At 36.0% G+C, this 16,627-nt stretch overlaps 1 protein-coding gene across 1 annotated transcript in view; it reads right to left on the bottom strand.

Annotated features, from left to right (window-relative positions):
* The window catches only part of LIN7A (lin-7 homolog A, crumbs cell polarity complex component), a 126,661-nt gene that overhangs the window by 70,520 nt on the left and 39,514 nt on the right, over positions 1-16,627 (bottom strand). Inside the window, exon 2 of the mRNA XM_019455212.2 lies at positions 13,802-13,920. Coding sequence (XP_019310757.1) covers positions 13,802-13,920 — 119 coding nt within the window. The remainder of the gene's footprint in view (positions 1-13,801; positions 13,921-16,627) is intronic.

Below are 16,627 nucleotides of genomic sequence, written 5' to 3'. Positions count from 1 at the left end.
GCTGTTGGTACACATGGAACACTGATATGAATAGAAATTACAGAAACGGGAACCATGATGCGATTTTCCAATTATTTTGGCTCATTACTGATAAGTAGTGAAATAATGTTTCATTGTTTCCACATTCCAGAATGTTCCGTTTTTGCCACTGTCCATAGCAAATAGAATTAGAACTGGACTAACGTTCAGGAAGCTTTGCTCTGTTACTAACTCGGGCACTGACTAGCTTGAAAGACAACTTAAACTTTCCAGATCTATTTCCTCAGCTCTAAAATTAAAAAGTTATAACAGCTTACGACTCCAAATGGATCCGTTTTAGATAATTTACCAACCGCTGGCATTCAAAAAAATTTGCATATACATATTCCTTGAAAAATGATCCATAATTTCACAAGATTCACAATCACGAGATTCACAAAGAAGTGTATGACTCCCCTATGTCTAAGAACTACAGGATGATGGGCTTTCTAAGGTTCCTTCTTCACCTTATACACATTACTAAATTTTAAGTCAAATACAATAGTTATGCATTCATGACATGAAAACAAATCATATTTGCACATCTGTACCAATGTATATATTTATGCAAATACATAAAAAAACCTTGACATTTTTATGTTAATTAAAGATCAGTTTTCATCTCTGGAAACAATTTTTCAATGCAAATAAAATTTTAGCCATAATCACTGACCACCTTTCAAGGTTGGAAGCCATTTTAACGTAAGTAAGATCTTATTCTAAACTAGCAGTGTTATCAGGTTTTGTCTAGGATCTGTATGAGCTCAGAATCCCATCTGAAAATCAAGGCCTATGAAAATCAAATATATGTTTGTCTACTAATGAAAAGGTCATCTTAATGAATTTGTTCATGCATCCAGCAAATATTTATTAAATGCTCGTTATTTGGTAGACAGTATGGTAGGTGCTAATTTTGCTATGATAACTGAAACATTCTCTGCCATCTGCTGAATAAGATTAATGACTGTACTTAAAACCCGAATTAACCTTGATGAAGGAAACTGAAAGAGACCCACAAATCATGAATGTGAAACTACTCGGTTTGAAAGCATTAAACTATGTTATTTTTTTCTTTCCCCATGGTACCTCCAGTGCAAAAAACAGAATTGGAGTTATCATAATAATCTTTAGTTTATGGCACATACTTATTGTTCACTGATGCATGAATGGTTTGCTTTTATTAATTTACCTTCATGCAAACACACACATACACACACATGCAATAAGATTTCATAACTCTTCTAATAAAAGTGAAGATTAAAACTATGTGCCCCCCCCATGCCAACTCATTGCCTTGATTTCTCCCAAATGAAATAGGTAGGCCATGAATGAAGGAACAGAGAAATTGATGAATTAAGTAGAAACTCAGAAACAGATCCATGTACATAGTCTGGTATAAATTAATTGGGCAAGTGACAGAGAAAATTATGAATTATTCAACAAATAGAGCAAGATATATTTACCCTTATAGATAAAAGACAAAATCAGATCCCTCCCTCACACTACATACAAAAAAACCAACTCTAAATGGATTAAGAACATAAATTTCAAAAATAAAAATTTTACTTTTAGTAGAAAACATAGATGAATATCTTTTAGACATTGGGGTAGGAAATATTTCTTATGTAAGATACTCCAAAAAAGCATTGATTATTTAAAAGATAATCAATGGAGGGCACCTAGGTAGCTCAGTCGGTTAAGCATCCGATGTTTGGTTTTGGCTCAGGTCATGATCTCAAGGTTCATGAGTTTGAGTCCCACATGGAGCTTGATGCTTGGGATTCTTGCTCTCCCTCTCTCTGCTGCTACCCTGCTTGCACTCTCTCTTTTTCAAAATAAACTAAAAAAAATACAAAAAGGTAAAATAATAGATAATCAATGTGAATATTTAAAATTAAGAACTGTATGTATAAAGATATCTTAAGAGGCATCTGGGTGGCTCAGTCAGTTGAGCACCTGACTTTGGCTCAGGTCACTATCTCACAGTTTGTGGGTTTGAGTCCCGCGTTGGGCTCTGGGCTCAGAGCCTGGAGCCTGCTTTATATTCTGTGTCGCCCTCTCTCTCTGCCTCTCCCCCACTCGTGCTCTCTCTCTCTCTCTCAAGAGTAAATAAACATAAAAAAAAAATTTTTAAAAACACCTCAACTTAAAAAAACTAAAAAAATAAAGACACCTTGAAGACAAAGTATAACGTAGGAGATACAATGTAGGAGAACTACATATACCATCAGTAAAAAGTTAATAACAAGAATATATAAAAAAATATAAGCACAAATCAGTAAAAAAATACACAAACGAATTTTTCACAGAAAAAGAAATATCCACAGCCAGTAATTACAAGAAGGGCTATGCAGCAAGTTAGTGATCAACTAAATGCAAATGATGACTGCAATGAAATATTATTTTAGTATATTCAATTGATATGTGTTTTTTTGTTTGTTTTTTGCGAGAGAGAGAGAGAGAGAGAGAGAGTAGGGGAGGAGCAGAGAGAGAGGGAGACAGAGGATCCCAAGCGGGGTCTGTGCTGCCAGCGCAGAGCCTGATGGGGGCGCTACCTCACGAACCCTGAGATGAAGACCTGAGCCGAAGCCAGAAGGTTAAGTGGTGGGGCCACCCAGGTGCCCCACAACTGATAAAAGTTTAAATGTCTCCTATGACAATGCTGGAGGTAATGTGGATACACAATTTCTGTATTGCTTGCTGAGGTATAAACGGGAGCAACTAATTTTAAAAATTGTTTGGCATTATCTCTTAAAGTTGAGTATTTGTATACCTTCTGATCCAGAAATTCCAGATTTAGATGTGTACCCCAAATAAATCTTGGTCATGTGACAAGAAATGCATGTATGTTCATAGAAGCACTTGGAAACAACATAAATGCTCATCAATGAGAAAGTGAGTTAATAAATTACACAATGGAATATCACATTGCAGTCAAAACAAACGAACTACACCTGGGTGGCTCAGTCGGTTAAATGTCCGACTTCAGCTCAGGTCGTGATCTCGAGGTCGTCGGTTCGAGGCTGCATCGGGCTCTGTGCTGACAGCTCGGAGCCTGGAGCCTGCTTCCGATTCTGTATCTCCCTCTCTCTCAGTTCCTCCCCCTCTCACATTCTGTCTGTCTGTCTGTCTCTCTCTATCAAAAATAAAGATTAAAAAAATTTTTTTAAATGGCAATTTGTAATTTAACATTCACTTTAGATGGCTTGTACAATTGGACTTGTCTACACATATGTTGCCAATACTGAGGGAATAAAAGGTTAAATGACTTGTTCACTGAAATAAAAATTGTCATCCATAGTGCCATAAATAGAAGTTCTGATTTCCAGTCCTATGATCTCAACAGAAGACAGGATGTTCACTTTATCTGACTGATATAAAATACAACTTCTTGGAGGACTCTATTATTTTGAACTACTATGTAAGTGCATGTAATTACAAGCTTCTGAAAATATGTACTGTTTATTTTACCATTTGTTACAGCAAATAGAAAGCCCAAGCTGAGTATTTACCCAACAGTGATGCTAACAGCATTCAGAGTCATTATAGACTGCTTGTGAGGGTCTGTTTAGATACCTTTAAGATCAATGACCCATTAGTGCAATTATAGTCTAAAACGGTTCCTGCCACACAGACCCTGTTCTTGCTACCAGAAAGTGACATATTGATGTTATAAACACTCCTCACATTGTTACAAGTGTTTCTTTTCTGAGAAAGCTGCAGAAATATAACTTAGTTTAAAAATTCCGTTTCTAGTGAATTGTCATTCTGTTTTCACAATTTTCTGTGATAAAATTATAAATTACATCCTTTGAAAAACTCAATAAAATGAGTACATTTACTTTTCTCATTATTTTTACCAGTTTAAAAACCTTTATAGTATCTGTCTTCCCTACCCATTCATACAGAGTCTCACAGAGTCACAAATGCCTACCATGCATACATGCTGAGCCTTATATAGTTCCATGTCATTTATGTGAAGAAAAACATGGGTTACTTGCTATGTAACTACAGATTCATCGAATTGGAAGGATTCTAGAGATGGAGACCAACTAGTCAAGTAGTATATGTCGACTGATACCAAAATCCTTTATTAGGGAGTAGTCTTCATTTTCTGGCAGGTAAGATGGAAAGATATATCATGGGCCTTTTTGAGAATCTCCCGAAGTTACGGTGTTATCTCAAGAAAAATACAATCGTGTGTAAATGTTCATGCCATCTTTTTGCCTTTGACATGGAGCTATTTTATTTATTACAGAAGATTCTGTGACTTTTTCCTGTAAAAATTAATGGTGGCTTTCTGAAAAAAAAAATCCCAATTAACCAAATCACATTAAGGAAAAGAAAACTTTTGTCTGCTTGAAATAAATTTCAATGAGAAGGCTGTTTGATTTGAAGAAGCCAAAATTTGGAGTGATATTTTACAAGGAAATGTTTATGTCATTTTTAGTATACAATCAATTTTGAGTCTGTTTTAATACCAGCAAGGGCTCAAAGTTGCCACTCACACCACTTTTAAAAGCAAACAGAATTAAATTCCCTTACAGCAGAACAGACTTGTGTCAAGACACCTGCGCTTTCTTCAAGACACTTCAAGCTGAATTTAGGTCCTACCAAATCCTTTATCCTCAAGGTAAATGAAGTTATTTTTAGAAAGGTTGGCATCAATGCAGCCTCTGTCAGCAAAGAAAGACATTGAAACCTTTTTTTTCAATTTTAAATCATTTAAGCGGAAGTAACCTTTGAAAGAGTTTTGCAGTCTTTCCAGTTGTTGTAGTTCTTCTCCATGGTTAAACTGACAAGGCTTTCTCATTTTTGACTCCCTTTGCCCTCACAGGTATCCTTTCTGTAGCTCTGGAAAGGTCACAAGTTTTCGGCTCTAACTTCTGCTTCCAAAACGGCAGGTATTGCTAGCAGCAGTCATATAAGATGCGTGAATCTGGAATCTGATGACTAGCCTCCTTCTTACGGCCATCTTAGAGTTTCCTACAAGAAAGTCTAGCCACAAATGAACCTCTCTTGCCAAACTGTTCTAAGATACAGCAAAAAATAAATCAGACACTTAAAAAAAACAGATAAGTAAGTAGTAAGTAAATAAATAAATAAATAAAGTGAAATTTCTGACTCAAGTTCAACCAAGTACATTAATACATATCCTCTGGAAAGCCTAAAGAAAACCAAAAAGACCAAAAAAAAAAAAAAAAAAAAAAAAAAAACCAAAACCCCACAACAACTTTTGACAGTGAAAAAGAACACAGCTTGCTCTATTTAGAAATAAAAATGTAAATATAGGTTCCAAGCTATGACTGTGAAATTACTGGACCACTTTTCACAGAGCAGGCAAGGCATCTTTTAGGATAATTGTCAGAATCTTTGACACTAATGCATGCTGATGTTGAAAAGTAATAAACCTCCATAAAAAGTAAAAGCTTTGTCTTCTTCACCAAAATAATCAAGCTGGATGTTGGACCGAGAAACTCCATATGTACTCCACATGTACACAGAATATGAAGAGTTTTCCTCCATTAGTTTTGCAAAACAAAGACACTTTCTACTGTTGGAACAACTTGGTCTTTAAAATATCAATGAGGTAACCCACATGTGCTCACACTCGCGTGCACACACACACACACACACAAAAGCACGCACACACATGGGCACACATGCGCACACACACATAGACTTCAACAGGACCATCAGCATTCACATGATGGATAAAAATCAGAGCTTTACTGCAACAATCATAGTTTTCACTAATTGCCTGCCAAGTACACATGGCACAGCTGTTATTTTCACCATAACTGGTTCAAAATATTAGCAAAATGTCAGAGTTCAGAAGCAGGTTATATCATGTGAACAGAGACACTATTTTTGCTGTTCTCGTGCTTCTGAGCAACCCACCAGTTCAAACGTTTCTAAAGTACAGGACTTGATCGAGATTTCTCCAATTATTCCTGGTTCCTTTTGCTTGGAAACGTGTCAAGACACGCTGGGACAAATCTAAGTTTTGGTACAGAAAATAAAAATTCTATATTGTGCAATGTATTTTCAGGATGTTCAGAAATAAGCTTTATTGACTTCATGCTCTTCTTGGCAGGAAACTTATCACACAAGAAACAATCTGGCTTTTGTGTCCTATCACATTTGGCAGTGCAAATAAAATCAAAGGAAATGAAAGAGCCATCAAGCTTTCTTTCCTTTGTCATCTGCCAACTTAAGTTCAATACGAACAGAAAGATATGTGTAAACATATGTCAGATATATTTTTGTTAATTCCCGCGAATATAGTGCTATTTTAAATGCCATTATATAACAGGATGCTAATTTTACATAATGAAATCCATGTTTAAAGTAAAACATTAAAAACATTTTGCCATAAATTTTTTTGCGTGTAAATGGAAGGGAACAGAAATAGGGAAAGTAAATTATATGTATTTATATACAAGTATTTATATAATTATACATTATAAAAGCATACATGTATATTTGCTTTTACTTCACCTATAACATGAAGCTTATATATGACCTTAAATTAAAAGCTCTTGTGAAAAAGTGATCTGAAATATGATCATCTAACCTTTGCTGTTGTTATAGGAAACATCTTACATTATAAATGAGCCCATTGTTGGTTACCACTAGTTATCTGCATCCTTCTACTTTTCACCCAGTGGTCTGCATGGTTACCTTCCTTTCACCTCATCCTACCAAACAGTAAATGACAAGCATATTGCACATGATTTTGTTTCTTTTGTGGCTAACTATCACCAAGTCCTTAACTTTTTGTCAAATGGCAAGGTTTCCAGATTCCTTACTATATTGGTTTATTCTAAAACCACTCCAGATTGCCAACATCTTTCTTAAAATGTGAGCCTCCTCTGTGCTGACAGCTCAGAGCCTGGAGCCTGCTTTGGATTGTGTCTCCCTCTCCCTTGCCCCTCCCCTGATCGTGCGCTCACTCTCTCAAAAAGAAACAAACACGAAAAAACTTTTTTTAAATGTGAGCCTCCTATGGAGAAAAAAAATTTACATTTGTCTGGATGGTTGGTAACTACAGAACTGTTATTCTCTGTATTTGTAACTAATATTTCTATCAGAATACAATAAAATTTTGTGTTGTCACTAAAAGCCACTGAATTTTTCACCAGAGTAACTACCCTTTCTTAACTACTTACTCTTTTAGCTAGGTAGTGTATTAGTCAAGGTATTTTATAGTTTTTAATCTCATTTGATTTAATCTTCCCAACGTTATTATTGTCTTATTTCATGTTTAAAAAAAAAGAATAAACAAAACCAGGAACATAGAAGTTAAGTAACGAGTACAAGATCATATAATTAGATGGCTAAAGGATTTGTGTCCAGGTTGTCTGAAACGATTGTCAACATTCTGACTCCATGTTCTTGCCATTTTTTTAAATACACAACAACAAGCCATGATTGAGCATCAGCCTGCCTTCCATCTTTCCTTTCTTCCTGTCTTTCTTCCTTTCTTGTTTTCTGCCTTCCCTCTATCTCTTCCTTTCTACCTTCTTTCCCTTCCACTCTCCCTACCACCAACTTTTTTCTCTTTCTATGTATCCTTATTTCATCTCATCTTGTCAGGATTGATCCAAGTATGTTTTCTTAAGGTAATTCTAAACCTGTTTTCTATCACACAATCATTAGTTTTCTCATAAAGCTGATTACACTTGCTGACCATGTTTTCATCCACACAGTAGATTAAAATGTACAGAACAACACCAAAAACAAACATGTGTGTCATAATGGTATGTCTCATATGATTGTGGAATTAGAATACAATGGCTCCATTTATTTTGTTTTCATGATTAATGGTGGGGCAATGACTATGTCTATTAGTCTTATGGATTTTCTTAGATCTAGCCTATAGAAACTAACATTTCTCTTCCCATCTGTTACCCATTTCCTGACTTACCAAAACACTATACCTAGTGATAATTCAGGACTCTACCCTTTAATTACAATAGCATCCATTGATTGTGTAATTATTGGATGCCAGACTCTGTACTATGTGACTTTACATATATGATCTCTAACTATCAGAATCACTTCAAGACTGATGGTATCATTCCATTATTAAAAGTTGACAAATAAAATATTAGAGAGTTCTGAAATAAGCAGCCAAGTTGGGATTTGAACATTGGTCGACTTGACTACAACAATGCTCTAATGATGTTGCTGCTTCCCATGATCTGACAGAATGCCTCACTGCGAAATTTCACATGATACTGGTGGGAGTCACTGTGATGGTAATTCCCAATCTACAGCTCTCTCCAGGGGAAGAATCTCACTGGAGACTAAGAGCAATTGAATAGCAGATTGATACATCCTAACTATTCCTTCCATGTTGATTATAACTTTTAGTATATAAGCAAAGAAATCCCTTTATTAAGCAACAGTGTAAGACTTGGATGGGGTAGGAGGTGGTGCTGGATGGTTAATGGGCTGCATCCTCAGGGAGAAAAAGTGAGAATAGGAGGAAATGGAAAATAATCTAGAAGCAAGATCTATGATCCAAGTGTCTCAGATTTTAAAATTTATGAACCATCCCATGGGCATGGTACTTATATTGGTTATTAATTTCATATAGTTTTAAAAAGATTTATCATATCTTATTGAAAATAATAGACTTTAAACATTAATTTTGCTTTACAGCGGTTAAAAGGATGCTTGCTACTGCTTATAACCTTTATCCAAGCTAAATTTGGCTTGATGATTGTGTATTATCAGTCAGGATGGCTTGGATTATGTTCCAACCCAATATTCTAGAGGCTTAGAGTCACAAAGGTGTATTTCTTGCTCAGGCTACCTGTTCGTAAAAGGTTCGCAGAGCCTGTATTTCCCATTTCCTCACCCTGCAACCCAGACTGATTGATCATTCACCAACTAAAAACATCACTAGTCACATAGCAAAGGACAAGGAACACAACATACCATGCACTGACTCAATGGTTTCACCAAGGAAGTGGCACACACCATTTCCACTCACACTTCCTTAGCCAAGGCATCAACCACATCTCGCCTTAAAGAGGATGGGGAAATCCAGTTGTAACATGTGCTGAGAAGAAGAGAACTAGAATGTTTTCCGACAATCCTGACTATCAGAATGATTCCATATGGAATTGGTTTATTTTCTTAATCTACAGTTCTACTACATTAGAAAATACTAACACACAGCATCTGGCAGTTGGCCAGGGAAGGCAGTTTTTGGCTACTGTGTCATTTGGTTCTGCATTTTTGGTTCAAAAATGCATAGGACAGCCATAAATGCTGGAGCAAGTCCTCACCACAGACCACTCTCAGCAGCACATCAAACACCAGATTGATGAGCACATTCCCCTGGAAAGCAGGAAGCCTAAATGTTGTAAAACTTGGAAGATGGTGATAGTAAATAGATTAAGTCTGTTTATTTTTTATTATTTTAGTTTCAGAAAGAATTTCTTTGAACTGTGTTGCAGAAATGGGATGTCCTCTTAAAATATAACCGCTCATATACTATTGATTTCTTTCTCTGAGGCATGAAGAATATGAAGTGTCAGGAAAAAGTTCATCTCTTGGTAATCGAACTATTTAAATTCAATTCAAATTCACCATTCAAGTCTCATAGGAAATTCTCTTACCAAAGCCAACATTTTACAATCCTTATATTTCAACCCATGTATTTCCTTACATTTCAATTTATAAATTTAGGTCGTTCAACCTAAATAATACAGTGATGAACAAAAACTTGAAGAAGACACTTAAAAAGACAGTTAAAAAGGCCCAGAAATGGCCCTTACTGGGACTATCAGTCCCATAAAGTTTTTTATTTCATCTCTCATTCAAAAAGTTCTGTGAACTTTCTCTTGTCAGCTGGTACCTCTCACTATGGGAAAAGGAACATCATGTGTCAGTCCATTTATCGCCATGTACCCCAAAATTACTTGCACAGAATGGTGCAATTTAACTGTTAATCAGGTCCTTTGAGATCCTTCAACCAGAAAATAAAATATCAAGGTAAGTAGTGCCATCTACTACCTTTATTCTATGGCTACAGCTGTATGTGGGTTGGCATTCAAATGAAACTCGTTTATTAATACATCAATGTTAGTTGGGTACATAAATGGTCTTGTTTCAGTACGGGTCTCAACATGATTTTTTCTATCTTTATTACAGATTACAGAAGAATAGTTAAGTAGAGAAAACATCTAATCTCTTTTAATCATTCATTTTCAGTAAAAAACAAAGTAAAATTTCATTAAACCATTCTTCCCATATAAGTGCTACCCATAGGCCAAGAGCTGATTCAGTGGTTTCATCCAAATGTAAAGCAAAACATGGGATTGCCTCAACACGTAACTATAACTACTGTTACACTAGTGTAAGGTGTATGGCAATTTAAAGAGTTGGCAACTGATTCTCTCCCTTTTTATTTTTAGAATAATTTGGGTTTCGCAGACTTGTTGACAATGACCTTTATCTGTTTTTGCTCTGGTGAATGCAACTAAGAATGACGCCCATGTAGTTCTTTGTTCTTTCTCTACCTGTTATGACCAAATTAATAACTGTCACACTGGAAAGTATGAATTAACAAATATTCCTGAAAAAACTCAAATAATTTAACCATCGAGATTCTAAGCATAACTTGAATAGGAAACTAAACCTTCAAAGGTTTCATGCCAGTAGAACAGTCAGTACCCAAGAGACCAGGAGGGAAAGGATTCTCGACTCAAGAAAATTTAATTTTCAGATATTTATTGCTGTATATTGCCATACTTCCCAGCTACACTTTTCTTTACCAGCTTGTGCATTCACCTGTCTGGCAACATGGGTTCATATTTTATGTTTTTATTGAAGAACTTTTCACTAGATGGATATGCAATATTATTCTATGATTCAGAATTATTGAATACCTATTGCTATTTTTATCATTACTTCCTGTAGTTAATGTAAAGTGATATAACGAGAATAATGAGGTACATTCCAAACTTAAATATGAATAATATCATAAAACTAGTGTAAAATGTGGGTCAAGATGAATTGATCAAAATAATATCTCTACAACATGCATTGCCCTTAAAGGACAAAATTATTATAAGGGCATTAGTATGAATCTAAAATTAATCTTGCTAGTCCAAATTCATAAAATGTAAAGCAGAAAAATTATATGATTTTTTCCCTCTGAAAGTATTGGACTGCCCATAATTCAGTTATATGGACCACTAATGATGCACATAGGACACTTTACCACAAACTAGGTTTGAAAGATATATTTATAATGCCTATACAAGGTCTTCATATTTCTTTTCTATTTTACTCTTATTCTCTTTTTCATTAGTAAACTCTTTAAAGAAAAAGGTCTGTGCATTTATTTGAACAGATATCGATACCACATTTACATCGCCAGACCCAACTTCTCCCCCAAGCTTCAGACTTAGATGCCTGTTAGACTCTCTACGTGGATGTCAGAAAAGCATCATCAACTTGCTTTGTCCATAACAGAATTCTTGGACAGTCTTCTCCAAACTTGGTCCAACTGCAAAGATTCTATTTCCTTATGTAACCATCCATCCAATTGTTCAAGCCCAAACCTAAAAGGCAATTGAGACTTGCTCTCTCATCCATACATCCAATGCATCAACAATGCCTGTTGACTTTACTCTCAAAAAACACACATTGAACCTGAAGACTTCCCACAGCTAAAACTGTTATCACACAAGCAACCATCATCACATCTCTCACTTGATCTACTCATTACTTTGTTACTGGACTCTCTTGTTTCCTCTCTTGCCCACACACTTGTATTCTCACAGCATTCAGAAAGACCTTTTAAAATCTAATCAGGTCAAGGCAAAATTCTCCAAGGGCTTTCTATCATGCTTAGAATGAAATCCAATCTCCTAACAACGGCATGCAAGGCCTCATGTGATCTGCTCTCTGGCTGCCTCTGGGAAGCCTACCTGGCTTATTTCACTGCATACATTCTGGCTTTTGGGATCTTCCTTCCATGGACTAAGATCATTCTTGGCTCTGGATTTTTGTACTTGTGGTTTCTTCCACCTGGAACACTGTATCCCACTGATACTTGTGACCTGTCCCATTACTTCAGTTAGGTTATTTTCCTACCACCCTAACTTAATAGAGCTTTATTCCTACTTCCCCTAATCCTGCTTCTTTTATTTCCCTAGTTTTGTCACCCTTTGACATTGTATTGCATATTTATTTATCATCATTTTCTCACTGGAATGTAAATTCCACAAAGGTGGAGACTTTGCATTGCTCACATGCCAAATTCCCAGTTAGCAGAGATACACATTTGATGTGTCCTATCCTTTAGTTAGTTCTGTGGAAAGTAAAAGAGATGATAGAATATCTAAAAATGAAAAGTCGGCCATCAAATCTCAGGGGAGTAGCAAGCACTCTGTGAAGGAAGAAAAGAGCGTGTAGGGGATTTAACCTTGATCTACAGAGTGACTATAGGAATTGACCTGAAAGAGGCCCACGGGGTTTCCACATATCTATACCTTTCCCACTGAGCAGTCAGTGGCCGAGAACTCATACACTTTCAGAAATTTCCTTTCGGCCTTTGGTTAAATTCATAGGTTAGAATTTGGAGACACAATTATGGTTATTTACTTAAGCTGTGTTCATTATAAACAAAAATCAAATAGTGAACAACTTCACCTGATAAAGATTTAGCACAAGCACAGTCTAAATCAAATCTCAGCAAAATCCAAACTGTACCTCACTGGATAGGCTACAGTTTAAATCTATAGTGAGAGAAGTTTTGTATGTCTCTGTCTTAGTCACCTGGGTTTTCCTATGTAGTGACTACTCATATATTAGCATTGTTGAGGTAAAAATATATGCATTGGCCACAGGTAGAGTTGCAAAAAGGAAAGGAAGTTGGTAACAAGTATTCCTTGACAAGTGTATGTCCTCTGCTACAACAAACTCTCCAGAAAGTCACTGGGTTCAACTGGTTTGGGAGATGACAGTAAATAATTCATTAGTGGGGACTTCTAGCAGAGCAAATACGCTGGAGTTATGGACTTCAGGTCCTAACTAATGAATTACTGCTTAGTACCTGGTGGGGAAGAAATGATGGACTTAATATTATTTTATTCAAGAAACAATATGGTATATACATCTTGAATGAACTTTATTTTAACAATTAAATTAATTAGCAGACTAGTCAGTTCCACCACAAGTCAATACAAGATTCAAACAGTCATTTCTACACACTTGTTTTATGTTAGGCTTCTTAAAATCTCTAGCAAGGAAAGCATCGCAAAGATTTGTTAGAGGGGCATATCAGTCTGTTCAGAGATTTTCCATTATTGTACTAGACAGTAATGTTTGGATAACTGTAACATTAGTCAGTAGGAGGTTACTCTTCCAGATTTATCTAAGATTCAGTTGAATGTTGTTTTAAGAAAAGCACAATCCCCCACTAATTATGACTATTTTGAACTGAGTATCCATATGACTTCATGTGACCACTAAATAACTTAGACTGCAAGTAAGTAACAGCTACCTGCTGAGGCAGTGACCTCATTGGTACCATAAAGTCAACATTTGGTTTTATATGACTGTATAAATCCTGACTGGATCTAATTTATGAATTTAGCAGACTAAATTATATTTTATCATCTGTCCAAGCAGCTAAAAACAGAAAGCTAAGATGTAGTTCCAATCTTAACTATTTCAACTGTTTGTGTGGAAAAGACATCTTTTCTATTCAGGAGACAAATAGCTAAATATCGTTATTAAAATTTTAGTGTCATACCTCTCGAATAGCAGTACAAAACTCACTCTGAAGCACTTTTTTGAGGGATTGTAGCTTGTGCACTGGTACTTCTCCAGATTCCTGTAGTTTTTCCAGTAATTCAATTGCTCTGGCGACATCTAAAAAAGAATCAAAATAGAGGGATCTAGAGTCAACTGTCTCTTATCAGCAAAGTACCATCATTCTAATGGGATGGTGTAATGAGTAAGTGGAATAAATTGCAAAATCAGAACTTATAATTCATAGCTTATTGATCTCATCTTTTGATAAAAAGTCATTTTAATTTGTTCTACGCAATTAGTCACTGAATACACCTTCTTTAATGGCATTTCATATATGTTCTCTGTCACGCAAATCAGTTTGAATATTATTTCGGGAAAGAAGAGGTAGCGTGTCTTTCATCGATACCCCAATAACCAAAGAAAGCCTGTCAATTTTACCTCTGAGATGTTGTTTTCAGTGTGACTTTTCCTTTCCCATACCACATTTATCACATCTGCAATTTTACATTTATTAATATAACAAATGTTTATCTATAAACTCTTACAGTTTAAACTCTTACCCAAACTCTATCTAAGTTGGGTCACCTTGGCATCCCCATAGTATAATACAGTGAATAAATATTTGATGAATGAATGAAGGAAGGAATGAATAAATTTATGAATGAACGGGCTTTCTCCATATGGCTATTATTATTCCAAGCCCTTATCATCATCTCCCCTCTATCCAAATAGAGTCATTTCTTCTCCAGCCTCTTCATATGGTCCATAAGGTTATTTTCCTAAAATAATCTGATTGTGTACCCACCTACCAGCTTCTAAGAACAGTACCAAGCAAAAAAAATTCAATAATAAGTTAAAGGCTCATCTTTTGCTGGACAATATCAAAGGTTAATGTATCAAGAAACATTGTCTTTTATACCCATAGCTTTAAAATTCCCAGGATGGTTTTGTAGTGCCTGGAGAAAATGATACGATGAAAGGACATTTTAAAAATAACTTACGGTGACCTCTTCTATCTGTTGTAGTTAATAACTCAGTGCAGTCACTTAGGCATTTATGTTTAAGATGGAAGGTTTTCAGTTTCTAAGTGATTAGCTACAGAAAGCATCCCATATCCCTGTCAGATTATAAATTCATCCATCCATCCATCCATCCATCCATCCATCCATCCACTAATTTCTCTTCCCATTAGACTTGGCACTAAGTTTAACTGGAAGAGTTAAGACATACTTCCTTTCTGAACTCACAATCAAATGAAAAAGAAATATAACAGCATTGCTACCTATAATAAAATCATTACCTCCTCAGAATTTGGGTGGGAATGGCATACATATATGTCTCTATCAAAGAAAATAACTAGTGAGTGACTTTAATGGAGACTCTCCCTTGAAGTATTGCCAACTGATTGTTAATTGTGGCCCAATGAAGCAAAAATCATGAAATCAACACAACACTGCCAGTCTGAAGAGTTTGTCTTTTTGTGCGTAAATTGGAAGTCAACGTAGTCAGTTAGACAATACCAACTGTATCCACAATCAATAAGTTACCAAGCTAAGAACGTATGCATCTTTAACTACACAAAAGACTACATGGATGTCTACAGGTATGTGGAACTCTCAACTGTTACAAACTGAGCTCATTAATTTTTTTTCCTGAAACTAGTTCTTCTCTTTCCTTATTCCATAATTCCATGAATAGCATTCCTACCAAGCCTGTCCTCCAAGCTAAACATCATCTTTCACATTCACCCCCACATGCAGTTAGTCAGTAAGAGCTGTATATTCTATCTGAAATGTACGTTTTGAATGGAGCCCTTTCGCTTGATTACTTCAGAAAAGCCTTTATTATTTTTCACCTGTATTACTGGAACATCTCCCAACTGTTTTTTAAATTAGCCTTTTTTTGTTCATTCCATCCTCCACCTTGCTACCAGAGTGATTATCCTGAATGATAAACCTCATTATTATACTCCGCCACATAAAACCTCTGACTTCCCACTGCCTACAGGGTGAAGTTCAGATCATATAGGGTTACATACAGGGCCCTTAATAACCATCCTCTCCAGACTCATCTCTAGAAACCTCCTCCTGCCCATTCTATACTTTGGCCATCCAAAATATTTTTTATTCTAGGACATGCCACAGATTTCCATACCTATATGGCTTTGCACATATCATCCCTTATTCCTGGAATGCAGTTAATTCATTCATCCAATAATGCCAGACACTGCAGTATGCATGGGACATAGTGGTGAAGGGGATAGCTGGTTGCTGTCACTTGCATGAAATTTATAGGTTTGGCCGGGGGGATAGGGGGGAGGAGTCACAGACATGCAATAAAATGGGCTTGTCCTATAAAAGACTTGCTTAAAGTTAGTGGATGAATGTATAACAAAGACATTTATTATAGCTCAGGAGGTCAGGAAGGATCTCTTTGTGGAAGTAACAGCTAAGCAGAATCCTAGGTAGGAGGTGCAGGTGGGGAAAATGGGAAGAGTGTTCTAGGCAAATAAATGCAGGTTGAAGTCTTGTAAGAGAGTGTGGGGCATTCAGAGAACTGAAAAGAATTAGGCAGGCTGAAATTGGAACCAGAGTAAGAGTAGCAAGAGATGAAGTAGAGAGATATCATAATCATGGAAGGTGTTTTAAATCATGTATGGAAGACTTGGCTTAAATAGCATCTCCTTAGACATGTCTATGTCTATGTTCTACATTTCTCTTTTCACTCAGCCACTGTAATAAATACTACTCAATGCTACACCTCTGTTTGCATGTATACACGCCCCTTTACCCTTGCAAATCCATGAGCTTCTTGACATTCCAGG

This window comes from Panthera pardus, unplaced genomic scaffold, assembly GCF_024362965.1.
Source record: "Panthera pardus isolate Hobbes unplaced genomic scaffold, ASM2436296v1 HiC_scaffold_6, whole genome shotgun sequence".
In the NCBI taxonomy this organism is placed as follows: domain Eukaryota; kingdom Metazoa; phylum Chordata; class Mammalia; order Carnivora; family Felidae; genus Panthera; species Panthera pardus.
The sequence above is the reverse complement of the archived record's forward strand: the minus strand, read 5'-3'. Positions and strand labels throughout refer to the sequence as shown.